The sequence below is a fragment of the Macrobrachium nipponense genome, chromosome 29 (assembly GCF_015104395.2).
Source record: "Macrobrachium nipponense isolate FS-2020 chromosome 29, ASM1510439v2, whole genome shotgun sequence".
NCBI lineage: Eukaryota > Metazoa > Arthropoda > Malacostraca > Decapoda > Palaemonidae > Macrobrachium > Macrobrachium nipponense.
In genome coordinates this window covers 19,230,376-19,247,022 of record NC_061092.1, presented here as the reverse complement: position 1 = coordinate 19,247,022, position 16,647 = coordinate 19,230,376, and the positions used below count along the sequence as shown (strand labels likewise).

General features: G+C 41.9%; 1 protein-coding gene across 1 annotated transcript in view; it reads left to right on the top strand.

The window, feature by feature from the left end:
- The window catches only part of LOC135206170 (anaphase-promoting complex subunit 5-like), a 621,184-nt gene that overhangs the window by 572,549 nt on the left and 31,988 nt on the right, over window positions 1-16,647 (top strand). Inside the window, exon 15 of the mRNA XM_064237464.1 lies at window positions 2,236-2,364. Coding sequence (XP_064093534.1) covers window positions 2,236-2,364 — 129 coding nt within the window. The remainder of the gene's footprint in view (window positions 1-2,235; window positions 2,365-16,647) is intronic.

Here is a 16,647-nt window from a genome sequence, read left to right as displayed (position 1 = left end):
ATTTTAATGGGTTTCCTTGAGTTTCAATTAACAAAATAGGCAGTTTTAAGCATTGCTGTAGGGGTTTCAACTGATTTTTGGTAGTTGCTGTTGAGTCCTCAAACCCCTCCCACTCCCCTAATGAAAAGGCATGGGATTTGGGTAAAGGTTCATCCTGCGTTGACCAACAGAGAGTAATGGTTCTTGGTCTTTTTACCAGCTTCATAAAGCAAGATGACTGATGCCTATGCACAATAGTCACTTCTGTAGTTTTTGATGTTGGAAAGCTGGGTACAGCTTCACTGAAGACATGACAAAATGCCCTCGTCTTTCAGTCCATTTCATTCTCATGTCTTTGAGTCCATTTTACTCTATCACAAGTCACAGTGTTTATTCATTACAACACAATACTCGGCTACAAGACCAGGTTTAAAGATATTTCTCTAACATTAGTCTAGTCACCATTGTGTGCTGGCACACCACGAAGGGTAACTCCTTTGAGGACTCAACTGCAACTACCAAAAATAGGTTTTTCCTTGCCTTGAAACTTTTTTTCTTTTTTTTTCTCACAAAAGTTTGAGCTGCATGATATCCTCTGGGAGGCTGTTCCACAGTCCAATAGTGTGAGGAATAAAAGACCCCTGGAACTGAGAAGTTTGACAGCGAGGCACATTTACTGCTTATTGGTGCTGCTATTCAGTGAATCTGGTTGCTCTTGGCAGGTAAAAGGGATCGGGGATCAGTTGTGAATGTAAAAGATCTCCATTGAAATACAACTTATGAAAAAATGACAAACAAGGGACCATTTTTGTCGATGGTCCAAGTCATAACTGCTACTATTAGGAAACAAACCCGCCACCACAAACCACACTATACAAAAGAGACAAATCTCTGGCAGAAGCAGAGAACAGTATTCCAGTAAAGGAAGTACAATTGACCTAAATAGGTTGCATTGCTTTTATCAGTTATAAATATATGAGGCTCATGAACAATACCTAAATTTCATGTGTCATTTGCTGAAACTTTCATTAGATTTTTGTTAGAAGTTACACCTAGAACAGTTATAGTTTCATACTCAATCTGCAAAGTTTCATGCACCTGAAGGGGAGGATGGGGTGGGAAATTTGTACGAGATATGCTAATCAACAGTTTTCATTTTAGTCGAGTTCAACATCATACCTCACCAATTACACCATTCCCTGATCCAGTCCTGTTGGATTGAGGCTTAGGGTAGCTTCATTTCCCATAAGTGAAGACCTGACTACACCCTCAAATGTTGCATCATCTACATACTGAACAAACTTGTTTTCCAGGCCAACAACATTCATTTGTATACACTAAAAATAAAATTGGGCCAAGAACACTTCCATGTGGAACTCCAGACACTATAGGTCTTGGTTCTAAAGATCCTGTCCACAGCAACTTGCTGCTGCCTAACTGTAAGGAAATGTTGAAGTAATCCTAAAACATCCACTCACTCCAAGATTCTAAAGTTTATAAATAAGTGCCTTGCCATTACTAAATCAATAGCAGCACTAAAATCTATTTGAATTACTGTACACTGAAAACCCTTACAAAGGTTCCCTTGCAAATGGCATGTCAAGTCTAAAAGAGCTTCGCAAGTATCTAATCGCTTTTTATATGCATATTGACTATCAACCAACAATCCTTTATATTCCACATACTTATATAGTGGCTTAAAAATAAATTTTTCAGCAACTTTTGAGAGCACAGGGAGAATAGAGATTGGCCTGTAGTTTCCTCTTCAAGGAATTATTGTAATTTCTCTCTCTCAGCTGTAGGGTAAGTTCTATTCACAGCACAGTGAGACTGGCAAAAATGGTGTAATTTTCATTTGAACAATTTTGTCTCCATGTGTTGAATTTGGTCTGTTTGTCATTAATTGATTTTATATGAGGACAGCAGTAATCATGCGGTCAGGGCTTGCCATATTTTTTATATCCAAGATGATTACCAAATTTTCTCACTTTCATTTCCTTTTTACTTATATAGTTAGTAATTTGTATGCATACCTTCATATTGGATATTTTATTAGCTTTTGGACAGCATCATCCAGGAGGCTGGAGATTCTGTGAAACCTGTAACGATTATTCACTCTTATTACAAGTATTATACCTTTTGGGCAAAAGTGCTGAAGTGCTTCAGTATTACTTTTCACCTTAGGGGTAACTCGGTGCATACTGGGTAGTTTTAGAAGACAGGATTGTTTTTAACATATTTCTATTTGATTTACAGATTAGTAGAGCAGTTGGACCAGACAGGCATAAAAAGCTTATGAAAATTGCTTTGTGTTTGGAACTTGCTGGTAAACTTTTCTTGAAAGTCAAAGCATATCACAAAGTTCGTGAAACACTCTACTTGAAGGTAATCTTTGTTTATCTTTGTTTAGTTTTAGATGTTAGTAGGACATTTATTTAGTGTGTGTGTGTGTGTGATTTTACTGAAATTCAGTATCAACAGTTTTTGATCCATTTACAAACATGGTCATACAATGCACAACTTCTGACAAGTTAGCAGCTGTAGAAATGACAGGTAAGTACCATATTGTTGGTAATAACCATGTATTATGTAGAATCACTGTTAAGCAGTTTGAGGAATAGCCATTGTTTCTCCTTTCAAAGGCTTATCATTCTTTTGACCCTTGCTGAAAAAAAGCAGATTTGTAAATATCCTTTGGAAAGGCCAATATCTTACTTGTTTATCACAGCCTTTTAAATCATATATTGGCAGTAATGTAGTCCAGCATTGTACTCAAAATCAATGGGCATTTATATAATTTGAAAAGAAGTATATGTAGTCTCTTAATGCATGCTTGGTCTGTACCCTGAAATAACCAGTTACCTACATTTCAAATACATCTTACGTTACCCTGAGAGAGAGAGAGAGAGAGAGAGAGAGAGAGAGAGAGAGAGAGAGAGAGAGAGAGAGAGAGAGAGAGAGAGAGAGAGAGAGATAACTCCGTACGGTTTCAATAGCTTGAAAATGAACGTCTGTAGGCAACTTTTTTCCCCTCCCATAAATACTATATTTATTTCCAGAGAAGAGAGAAAGAGAGGACTGTGCAATTATGGTTTCATCTGTCTATCAATTCTTTTGCTGAGAGCGAGAGAGATAAAAAGGAAGAAATAGAAACACCAAATGTATGACAAGTATCTTGTGGAGAGAGAGAGAGAGAGAGAGAGAGAGAGAGAGAGAGAGAGAGAGAGAGAGAGAGAGAGAGAGATTGTCCTTACAGTATTTAAAAGAGAGAAATGGAATGATTATTGTATTTAAAATACTCAGATATGGATTTTGTACATACATGTCCATGAAAATGATCTCATCTCAGTAAAGAGAGAGAGAGAGAGATTACATAAAACCATTAAAATTCGTTGACCATTGTAATAGCATTGGTTACTTTCCCAGCTCCGAGCGTCACTGGAGTTATGAGGTAGGGAAATTGATACAGAAAAAGACGAAGAAGAACAATTTTTAATTTGAAATTAGTTATCGATTATTAACTACTTCTATTATTATTATTATTTTGAAAATAAAATAAACATGTGCATTTACCATAAAAATTCTCTCATCTCAGTAAGAAAGAGGAGTTATCCTTACAAGTGAAGTGGTAAAAGTAATTTTCATAATCTTTAAAATATTACCATTATGAATTTTGTAATTACAGTTTTATATTATTATTATTATTATTATTATTATTATTATTTATTGACGGAGACCCTCTTTCAAACAAGTTTTATTGAAAGATATTGCTGCATCAGCTGCATTCAACTTGTAAATAGTCTTCATATTTCTAACAATAGTTTCTCTCTGCTACTACAACGTGGCGAGTATTGCGCGAGATTATCATCAGGAGGAGTCAATTTCGGGGATATTGCTTAATATTTATTTATTGTCACAGTAAACATGAACAAATAAAAAATACAATTCGATCTAGTGGCCAACGTTTCTCTCGGTATCATCCGAGCATGATCACGGCAGTGGATCGGAGTAGACTGTAGGTGTTGTCAAGATCTACTCAATATTATAGCGCAGGTCAGCAGGGGGTCAACCGCGAGCTGCGTTTTCATTGGCTGGTGGCGCAATGCGCTCCAGCTATTGGTTGAAAGAAGTTTCTTCAAGACGCTTCTCGTCGTTGAAGGTTGCGCTGTTGCAGCCTAGCTGATCGTTCGAGGCTGGGGCAAGACTTCCCCGGGCGCTGTGTCACGACGGCTCGCGTTGGTCATTGGATGATGGCTGCTTGTCACATCTGGTATTCTTTGATCGGGAGTGTCGTTCGGTCGTATGGTATTTGTGCTATTATTTATGCACATAAGTCTCCTTAGGTTGGTGGGGAGGAAGAGCACTTCCTGCGTCGTATTCAATGAGGGCTTCTCTTGTTGTATGAGGAGTGCCTCGAGCAGTCGCAAACGCCGTTGGTCAGGAGCCATCCCTATTATCTTAATATCTTGATAATACGTCGCGGGAGATGGCTTCCTGGTGTGCTGTCATGGTATGGTTTTTAATTGCCCTTCTTGTGCGTGGCAAGAAATCCTCTTGGACAGTTCATAGAAGTCATACCAACGTAAGAGCGGGACATCCACGGACGGGGCATGAGAAGTTGGTAGACTACATTCGGGACTGTTTCAAGAGGTCTCTTGCTGGGGGGTCGGGTTGTTCTTCATGATAAAGGTCGCGGGTACGTCGATTCTGGTAATAAATCACGAGTTCGAGTTCTTGTCGACTTCGGTGGGGGTCACATTTTCCCTGATGATTTTTCTCAATGCATCTTCGTCCTCACGGTGACGTGCGTGCATTCTGGCTTTGTAAAACAGCTTGATCTTCTCATGGGGGTGGGGCTGCGGTCTCTCACTCTTGCTATACCACCGATCCAACGCTGTTCGGACTTCTTTATTAATAAGTCGATTCGGATACACGTTATTAACGAGTACCTGAGTGACTCGGTCGAGTTCTTTGTGAGTGTCCTGCCAGGAAGAACAGTGCGTGAGGGCCCTCGAATGTAGGCCCTGAACTGTGGTGTTCTTGAACCGTGCAGGACATTCGCTGTCACCATTCAGGCAAAGTCCTAAGTTTTTGTTTTCTTTGTATATACCGAAGTTTTTAGGACCATCGTCGGTCTGGAGACGAGGACGTCGAGAAAGAGGAGCCGGCCTTCGTTGCTGAATTCGACGGTATAATTCAGCGAACTGCACTGCTGGAACCATGCGCCTGACAGCTTCAACCTCTTCCTCATTCTTCCGGCATGTACAAAAGATATCGTCGATATATCTGGCATATTTAGGCGGGGTTTTCTATATTGGAAGAGAGAGTTTTCTCCAATATAAGAAACCCGTAAATACGCCAGGATATATCGACGATTATTCTTTGTACATGCGAGAATGATGGAAGAGGTTGAAGCTGTCAGGCGCATGTTCCAGCAGTGCAGTTCGCTGAATTATACCGTCGAATTCACGCAACGAACAGGCCGGCTCCTCTTTCTCGACGTCCCCCCCTCCTCGTCTCCAAGACCGACGATGGTCTAAAAAACTTCGGTATAAAAATACAAAGAAAACAAACTTATGGACTTTGACCTGAATGGTGACAGCGAATGTCCTGCACGGTTCAAGAACACCACAGTCAGGGCCTACAATTCGGAGGGCCCTCACGCACTGTTCTTCCTGGCAGGACATCACAAAGAACTCGACCGAGTCACTCAGGTACTCCGTTAACAAAACGGGGGTATCCGAATCGACTTATTAATAAAGAAGTCCGAACAGCGTTGGATCGGTGGTATAGCGAAAGTGAGGAGACCGCAGCCCCACCCCCATGAGAAGATCCAAGCTGTTTTACAAAGCCAGAAATGCACGCACGTCCACCGTGAGGACGAAGATGCATTGAGAAAAAATCATCAGGGAAAATGTGACCACCGGCCCCCACGAAGTCGACAAAGAACTCGAACTCGTGATTTATTACCAGAATCGACGTACCCGCGACCTTATCATGAAGAACAACCCGACCCCCCCAGCAAGAGACCTTGCTCTTGAAACAGTCGAATAAAAGTAGTCTACCAATTCATCATGCCACCCCGTCCGTGGATGTCCCGGCTCTTACGTTGGTATGACTTCTATGAAAACTGTCCAAGATTTGTATTTCTTGCCACGCACAAGAAGGGGGCAATTAAAAAAACCATACCATGACAGCACACCAGAACGCCATCTCCGCGACGGTATTATCAAGAATATTAAGGATATAGGGAGGGCTCCTGACCAACGGCGATTTGCGGACTGCTCGAGGCACTCCTCATACAACAAGAGAAGCCTCACTTGAATACGACGCAGGAAGTGCTCTTCCTCCCCCACCAACCTAGGAGACCTATGTGCATAAATAATAGCACAAATAATACCAGACCGAACGACACTCCCGATTCAAAGAATACCAGATGAGACAAGCAGCCCATCAGCCAATGGACAACGCGAGCCGTCGTTGACACAGCGAAAAAAACCTTCGGGGGAAGTCTTGCCCCAGCCTCGACGATCAGCTAGGCTGCAACAGCGCAACCTTCAACGACGAGAAAAGCGTCTTGAAGAAAACTTCTTTCAAAACAATAGATGGAGCGCATTGCGCACCAGCCAATGAAAACGCAGCTCGCGGTTGACCCCCTGCTGACCTTGCCGCTTATATATTGAGTAGATCTTGACAAAACACCTACAGTCTACTCCGATCCACTGCCGTGATCATGCCTCGGATGATACCGAGAGAAACGTTGGCCACTAGATCGAATTGTATTTTTATTTGTTCATGTACTGTGACAAATAAATAAATATTAAGCAATATCCCCGAAATTGACTCCTCCTGATGAGTAATATCGGCGCAATACTCGCCAGTTGTAGTAGCAGAAGAGAAAGCTATTGTTAGAAAAAATAGAGAAGACTATTTACAAGTTGAATGCAAGCTGATGCAGCAATATCTTTCAATAAACTTATTATTATTATTGATTATTATTGTTTTTATTATTATTATATTAAATTAAACTGAAACTGAAATTATCAATAAACATTTTACATACTAGTGCCATAAAAATTCTTTCATCTCAAAGAAAAAAAGAAAGGAGAGAAAGAGTTGAAAGACGATAAGAGAGAGAGAGAGAGAGAGAGAGAGAGAGATGAGAGAGAGTTGAGAGAGAGAGAGATGAGAGTGTTTCTCTCCGTTCTTTCCTAAAAAAAATACGGGTTATAACACTTCCAGCGAAAGAGAGGGAGTTACCACCTTACTATGACACATATTATCTTGTGTGGCAAAAGAGAGAGAGAGAGAGTTAGCCTTAATTAAAAAAGTGACATGGATAGATTAGTATTGTATTTTCTTTAAAATACTATCACATAATGGAATTTTGTAATTTACAGTTATTATTATCATTATCATTATTATTATTATTATTGATTATTATTATTATTATTATTTGAAAGTATTAAAAACATATAATACAAGTACTATAAAAAAAATCTCGAGTCTCAGTAATGAGAGAGAGACAGAGAGAGAGAGAAGAGAGAGAGAGGAGAGGGGGGGGGGGGGAGGGGGGGGGGGGGGAAATTTCATGAGCCACTTGATGGCAGCAACACAAACAGCTCTTCCTCCCCCTCCTGTCACTTAACTTGATATGTATGACAGTTTTAGTACTGGAGTTATAGAGAAAGAAGACTGGGAATTCCTTCATTCTTCCAAAAATTTTTGTTTTTTAAATTTATAAGCTAAAATCTTACTAATTCACTATGGTATTTTCTTTAATGAATTTGATATTATTGTTGTTATTAATTAATATTTATATTTGAAAATAATAAATCATTTATTTATCAGACAAAAAAAGAAAAAAAAAAAAAAAAACATACAATCTTTGTAGGAGAGAGAGAGAGAGAGAGAGAAGGAGAGAGAGAGAAGAGAGAGAGAGAAATTATTATTTTTATTAGTGATATTTAACATTATTAAAGTTACTAATACAGTATTAATCAAAAAAAGGGATTTTGACGTAGGAAAAATCTATTTCTGGGCGGAGGAAGCCGTGTCGCCAGTGAATATGTCTGCTTTAGCATTTTTTCTATTTTTTCTAGTAAAATATTGCTATAATACCAGAGAACTGCTAAATTGGACATGTCAGAAGCTTCTGACTCCGCTCACCTATATAAAAGGTGTTGGTATATAAAAACTGGGCGAGTGTTAAACACTACCACAGCAACCCCTCCAATTAGCCTTTTCCTCATCAAACAAAAGACCCTAAATACGGGGAGCCGACCCAGAGGTCACACCTAGCTACCCGTGAAGGCGTCTGTGACGTCATTACTTATCGATAGCAATGAAGCTTGGTGCACTGCAAGGGGGGGGTGGGGGGGGGGGAAACCATGGGGGATTTCACTGGGCGACACAACGGCTTCCTACAGAAATAGAGAATTTTCCTGGACGTCAAAATCCCTTTTCTGGGCTCAGCCGTGTCGCTCCCGTGAAATTGTACCAGAAGAAACACCAAGCTACATCCACTCTGAAACAAAATTAGAATATTAAATTGTATAAATTAACACCATACACCAAGTCAAATAACAAAGAAATGTGCTGCGGTAGGTAGAATGTTAATGAATGCTGGCATAATGGAAAATATTCATATGACACAAGGACAGTACTATATTGATGTTGTAGCAGGAGACACTGACCTCCCTACAGCTATTGCATGATATTAAGATCCTCCAAAGAACTTAAGGTAATGCTTGGAAAATCCCAGTGCGACTTCCAACCAGTTATACTTCTTCAGATCATCAAAGTTCATATATTTGAAGAAATTTACAGAAGTTGTTATAGCCCGAATACCACGCGCTTTGGGAAAGGACCCTGGGCTGACTTTCTTGATAAATACAAAAACTAACGCCCCCTTTAGAGATATGGTACCACCACCGCCCCACATGAAAAACAAAAAGGGGGGGAGGGGGGCCTTCGGAAAAAGGTAGATGTTCTAGATAAATAGTCCTTAGGATTTTGTTTTAAACAGGACATAAAGAAGGATGTTGCGGAATCGGAACAACCTTCCATGGGGATCACCTTACCAAAGGGTTCTCATTCTTAGCCATAAAATATTTATTTGGTGAATGAAACGAAACAAACAAGTCACCCGAAAGGAAAGGAATTCTATATGCCCTTGGCCACTAGATAAAGATTACATCTGCGATGTTCTGGTACCTGAAGCCAGACTTAATAAAACAGTGGCCTTACGCAAAAGGGTTTGGCAATCACATTTGAAGTTGTCTGTTTAGAGTCTAACCTGAGAACATCGTTAAGAGACCATGACACTGACGACGGCCTGTGAATAAGCCGCAGGCGTGCACAAGCCCTTGGGATTGAGGTGAAACTAAGACTCAGATTATACCAAACCCGAGAAGAAAAATCTTTTTCAGAGCTGACTTAGTGGTTGTTCATTGTGGCAACTGCCAAGCCTTGTTCTGAATAAAGTCCTGAAGAATGTTATAGCCACGGTTCATTGTCATTACTTTGACATTTGATTCCCTGAGAAATGTATGCAGTTGTTTAAACTGCTGAACCATACTGGCGAAGTGTAGATTCTTCTCTTTTGTCTGACTCCAAGACAAAATGTTCTGTGGATCAATGTCCCCTACCCTCCTACCTGCAAACTTCATGACAAACCATAAAGATAGGGTTTTGTGAAGACCTGAGGAATCGAACAACAGTCACCGTTTGAACTTGTTGCGACAGCCTCAAGTCCGGGAGAGGGTGAGGACGAAGGACCTAGTTCCAGGAGAAGGGGAAACCAATTGTTCTTGGGCAGTAAGGAAGCTATGAGAGCCACCTGGCCTTTGAAGGATTTCAAACTTGTGCAGCAACCTTCAGAGAAGAAGGTTCACGGGAGGGAATAAATAAACATCCCTCCACTGTTCCAACCTATACTCAGGGCGTGGGTCGTCTTAAGCTGTATGCTAGAGGGTTCATTATATTTGGGGCTACGTAACAAGGCAGCTTGTGGTTTGCCCCTGTAGCGAACATATCTACTTTCAAGACCCGGTACTCTCCTACAAACCCTCTTGAAGGATTCCTGGTGGATTCCTGGTCCAGTGACCATTCTGACTCCAGGGGGACTGGCCGGGACAGTGCGTCTGCTACTACATTGTGACTCCTGCCAGGATGGGTAGCCGATAGATGCCAGGTGTTCTTGTCAGCTAGAGAAAAAGTTGCTATCACCCACGTGGTTCACATTCACTGACTTTGACTTTGAACACCTCTGTTTATACCGTGTATCACTACCGCAACTGTTGAGAGCCAATCTGATATGAGTCGTCCTCCGGAGGACGGAGCTTCATTAAGTCAGAAACACTGCCATAGCTTCCAGGATGTTGATGAATGAACGCTTTTGGAACTGAGGTGACCAAGTTCCGTGAACCTTGTCGTGCTGTGAATAACCTCCCCAACCTGACAGTGATGCGACTGTATGCACCAGTAGGGACGGGGGAGGGAACTGCAACTGTAACTCTTTGGCTAGGTTTTCGGCCATTGCCCATGGACGTAGACGTTCCTTGGGAATCAGAGGTACCCGGCCGAACTTGTCGCGGACACTTGGCATTGGCCTTTGAACGTCAAACTCGATTGATGTCCTTGTAGCTTGGCTTTCAACAGAAACGTCTGTGACTGAGGCAAATTGGAGCGAGCCTAGGATCGTCTCCTGATCCTTCTCGAAGCCTTTTTGCATTTTAAGAATTGGCTGGTTAGCTTGGCATCCCCTTCCCTGATGTAATGGAAAGATTGTGTGAATCCAAACCCCAATGGATACCTAGCCACTGGAACTTGGATTCTGGGGACCAATCGGGATTGGTCCTGTTGATCTTGAACCCTATATAGCCAGGAAAGATATGACCTCGTCCGTGGCTTTCATATACGTGCCTTTGGCCATCTCCCAGATTAGCCAGTCATTTAGGTACGCACCACCAATAAAATCTGAGACCTTAGCTCCTGCACCACTACCTCCGCCAGTTTCATGAAAAACCCTTGGGGCTATATTCAGCCCGAAGGGCATCACCTTGAAGGAATAGGCTTCGTTTCCTAGTTTGAAGCCAGGAATGGATGGAAGTGCCGAGCCATCGGGACATGATAATAGGGTTCTGTAAGATCTATAGAGGTGGTGACGCCACCCGGACGGGAAGTAAGGCCCGTACCTGAGAGATAGGTCAGCATTTAGAAACTTGTCGCAAGGAATGTACAAAGTTTTAAAAAACGGGACAAGTCTAAGATCACCCTTCTTTGGTCGGTTCCCTTTCTTTGGGAATCGAATAGACGACTCTGAAATTTCAAGTTCTTTGTCCCGGAGGACTGCTCCCTTCTGGAGAAGATCCCTGGGAGTATCCATCAACCCTTGGGTTTGGATGCTGATAGATGGATGCTATGCTTTCCGCTCAGCTGCTGAACCCCCAACGAGGTGTTAAAAGAGATACCAGCCTGCCTCCTATTTGAGGAACTTCATTGAGATGATGAGGGTCGGGTTCCTTTCCTGACCATGCACCTCTAGCTCGCCCTTGCTGTTGCCGAGGCTGAGCCTTAGAAGATGAAGGTTGGGAACTTGCTGAATTAGAACAGCTGTAGCACAGGATGCTGTTGCGGAACTTGGAAGGTTGTATCTTCTTTGACCCTTCCTAGCCCTAAAACTGGAGGAAGAAGACTCTAATTTCCTTTTGAAAGGAATGCCCCAAACACAATCTGATGCTTTGATTAAAATGTGATGCCTCGTTCTGAACCTCGTTTACTGCCGAAGCTGGGAAGAGATCTTGCACCCCAGATTGAGGAAGCCAGAAGCTTGTTGGGTTCGTGCCTGATCGTAGCCTCGGATAGAACATGCTTCCTGCCATTTCTCTTAGTACCGCAAAGCCGAACGAGTCACATTGCATGCTTAAAAGTAACTACTCCGCAATGACCTTAAACAGCGGTTCTATGAGCGTACTCCAGAGCCGCCGTCTCCGTCAGCACTAGAGAGTTAAGAGACCTTGCAAGACGTGTCCTAGCATCAAATTCGGCTTGGATCAGTTGCGTCTGGACAGAGGCGCTCACTTAAACAAGTTGATTGCACAGTTTGGCCTTAAGCTTGCCCTACCGAGAATGTAGCCGGCAAACTTCCCACAAATTCTCCCTACCTCCTGTTAGTAGCAATGATGTGGGATCTGTCTTGCTAAGCTGGGCTCTTCCCGAGTCACTGCCTGAAGGGTAAGTCCTGCTACCTTTTATGTACAAAAAGGTAAGGAGTTCCCGTCATCAGACGTAAACATCGTGAAAGGGCTTTTAAACTTTTAAATGCTGTACCTTAGTATTTGAGCAGATCCACTTCTAGGCTCCATATCCATACTTGATGAGCCTGATTGCTAGAAAGGATAACAGTCCCCTTGGAGACCTTGTCCTCCCTAAACCAAGCTGCCTCCATAAGCCTAACATAAACTATAAATGGTGGCCATAACCTTTCGGGGCGGGGAAGAACTCTAAATCCTCGAGTCTATGTGTACCACACTTCTGCAGTCAACATCCCGCTGACAAACGGAGCGAAGTTCACTACCCTCCAAGGATCACCAGGGTGGAACGGAGGGAGCGTGGACCTGTCCAGGCATGCTCTGACCCTTCCTTGCACCAAGTTACTAGGAGGTGCCGGAACTGCCGACTCCTGTCTGAGACCTGCAATCAGGGAGTCCTGTGCACCTAAACTTTTATAAACACCCTTTCAAACCCTTGCTGCGACTGAACTGACTAAGCTAGCAAGACCATTGACCTGATTTAAAATATTCGTGTTGAACAGGTCTTTGCCGACTAAAGGGGAACCTTCCAGCCCTCCCTACGGTACCTTATGAGGTATCCGATCTCAAGACGTTGAAGGGATGGGACTTGAGGGGCAATGGGAAGAGTTCTCTCCTTAAGGCCTTGGATTTGCAGACTTAGAAATCTCAGCCTACGTTTAATATGTGTATGAACCTCTGGCACCTGCCCAGGCCTTGGCTTTGTGTCTGATTGGCTTTTAAGCAAGGTTTTACCCGAAGGTTTTCTCTTTAATCTAGGAATCACAGAGAAGGAATGCAACCTGGGAGGGGGCAAACTAAAACCTGTGAAAACCCATGAAGGTTAATTGGGAGTAAAGGGAGAGGAAGAATCAGAGTCCACTCCGAGGAAAGAAAGACCCCGGTGACCAACTAGGCTAGCCTCATTAACACTGTTACCTGTAACCATATCTAGTGTAACGGGCAAATCCTCACTACTTCAAGTGAGACTACTTCCAAACCAATGTCCGGCAACTCCTGCTCTTGCTGTTCCATAACTGAATCTTGAATTGATTTGATTAAAAGGTGCTGCGGACTTTTGGGTTCAACGTATCTGGCACCTTTCCCTTCTTCGGGAAGGCTGCCATATCTTGAGGTAGAATATAAGGCTTAGCTTTCCCTACGTTCTGTCCAAAACCTCCAACCCAGATCTTGAGGGTGGAGAGTGCAGCATGCTTAACAGAATGCTCCGTCTGTAATGCAAGGAATGTGTCAATTTCGAGTAAAATCTTTGAACATTATCCTTACATATGTTGATTGATTAATGTAATTTAATTTAAAGAAATTTTTTATATTATTTATTTATTTTTATTTTATTTATTTATTTTGTTTTTTTTTTTATTTATGATTTTTTTTATTTATTTTATTTATTTATTTATTTATTTTTTTATTTTTTTATTTTATTATTATTATTATTTTTTTTTTTTTTTACACTAACAAAAGTAGTGTAATATAATTCCATCACAATATGCACAGAACAAGCAGTGCGGTAACTTACCGAACAGGTAAACCTGTTGTACAGTCGTAGCAGGCAAAGCAGTTTGCGTGATGCCAGACTACGGAACCGGTAAGCAATACTGCGCACGGTGGGGCATGGTTCCGGCAAACATCATGGTTGCACGGATCCTGTAGACCGGCAACCAAACACTGAGTGGACTGTAAGTGCAATAATATATAAGAACAATTGCAACAAAACTAATTAGGATTATAATGATAATAATGTCATATGCCAGAGCATTCAGGACTGAAATAAATATATATATATAAAAATATATATGTATATATATATTCATATATTACGTCCCGGGGACTGTGTAATAATTAAAACAACCCGGAGCTGTATGACCCGGGGTGGGGGGGTACACGAAGTACCCGGGACGGCCACATGAACTCCGCAAGTTCCGTGGCAAAAGAAAAGGAAAATATATATATATATTCATATATATACGTCCCGGGGACTGTGGTAAGAAATAAAACAACCACCCGGAGCTGTATGACCCGGGGTGGGGGGTACACGAGTAACCCGGGACGGCCACATGAACCCGCAAGTTCCTTGGCAAAAAGAAAAAGAAAATAAAAATAAAAAAAAGAGAAAACTAAAATAACAAATATCATATCTCCGCCTACGGAAGGAGTAACTTCCGTAAACATAGCCCTCAACGACTACCGAGAAGCCGGAATCTAAATCCAGCCTTATGCGGAGAGGGAATGTTTTAGGCGGATGGATGTAAGCTCCCGGGAGCTGAAAGAAGCAGAGCGCAACAAATCCACGGAAGCCGAGGCTGCATACGCAAAGCAATCGTCAACTCCGGAGGCGGTCGGCTGAGAAGCGACACCCACCAACCTAAGGTCCTGGAGGACCCTCTACATCCCCCTCCCCCTCCGCTGATGGGAACGGCTGTCAGCGACAACCGAGGCAGAGAGGAGCCCCACGTAAGGGGGAGGGAGGGAGGGCTGATGGGTGACGATCATGTGAGCAGCGGTACCCTCGCAAATAAAAGATCACGAGGAAAACGCAGGCATAGAGCCTATGTAGGCTAAACCGACCTAACATCCAACATATACATAGAGAAAATAAAAAAAATCAATTACTTAAAGCTAAAAGGAAAATCATGCTTTAACACGGGGGTGGGAAATGAAAATAAACTTACGTAAAATATAAAACCGCAATGAAGGCCACTCGATAACGGTGGTCGCAAAAAAGGGAAAGGGAAAACTACTTGCCTACTGACAAAACGATAAGAAACGGCAAGCTGACGAAAGAAAAAAGGGAAAATTCTTGAATGAAATAAACCAAACTTAAAAATAACGGGGGGGGGGGGGGTGGGGGGGGGGGGGGGACGGTGGATAAACGTGAAGCACGAAATAAAAGAAACGTGCTCGAATGAAGACCCCGTGAAAAACATGAAAATAATGAAAATAACAAAACATAAACGAAAATAGGATCGACTAAAAACTGCCACCCAAGAAATAAATAAATATAAGTACTGAAATATCACATGTTACAAGCAAAGAGGAATACCACTCGAAATCGGTACAATTCAAAGATAAGCCGTAAAGACAACTTGCCGCCCGCCTGCTACTTATAAGTGACGCCTAATAAAATCCTAAATAAAGGCAGAACGAAAGGCAAATTCACTCTAAATATTGAAAAAAAGGGCGGAACCAGTACTTAACTTGGGTGAAGTAGATAGATGACGATCCGTAACCAAGAATAAAAATAACAGAACAAATAGCTATATATTCGAACGCCTACGAACACAATATGGCTATCGAAAAGTATGACGTCACAGACGCCTTCAACGGGGTAGCTAGGTGTGACCTATGGGTCGGCTCCCCGTATTTAGGGTCTTTTGATGAGGAAAAGGCTAATTGGAGGGGTTGCTGTGGTAGTGTTTAACACTCGCCCCAGTTTTATACCGACACCTTTTATATATGAGCGAGTCAGAAGCTTCTGACATGTCCAATTGAGCAGTTCTCTGGATATAGCAATATTTTACTAGAAATAGTGCTAAAGCAGACATATTTCACGGGAGCGACACGGCTGAGCCCAGAAATTAATATTTGAAAATTAGTAAATCATTTTTGTATCATAAAAATGTATTTAATCATGAAAATAAACATCAAAATACACTAATTAGTGATTATTTTCGTTGGAAAATTCCGCGAATGGGTGAGTCCGTCCGCGAATAATTTCTAGATAGGTTCCAAAGAAAAATCCACGAATGTGTGAGTCTGCGAATCCGGAGAACACGAATACGGGGGACCACTGTAATGTCTTTTTAACAGGGAAATTTGGTGGGTTTGAGGACTCACAGCAGTTCCCAAAAATGGGTTTTTTGTATGCCAAAATTTTTTTTTTTTTTATAGTATAGCCCGTTTCATCCTTGAAAGAGCATATTACAAACTGATAGGTAACTACTGTAGCTAGATGAAAAACAATCCATGGTAAAGTTACATAAGGTTCACTGCTCCTCTTTCATTCAGAATTCACTGATGGATTAACTATGAATAAGTAGGGGCAAAGAATGTGTACAGGCAGTCCCCGGGTAACGATGGGGGTTCCGTTCTTGAGACGCGTCGTAAGCCGAAAATCGTCGTAAGCTGGAACATTGTCAAAAATCCAAAGAAAACCTTACTTTTAATGCTTTAGGTGCATTCAAAACTATGTAAACTGCATTCTTATTGCATTTTTCATCAAAAAAAACTTTAAATATTGATTATTTTGCATTTTTGGTGTCATATTTCATCTGCCAGATCAGCGTTTGTAGGCGTCGTAACTCTGGAACATGCGTCGTAACCCTGGAACATGCGTACGAACCCCTGGAACATGCGT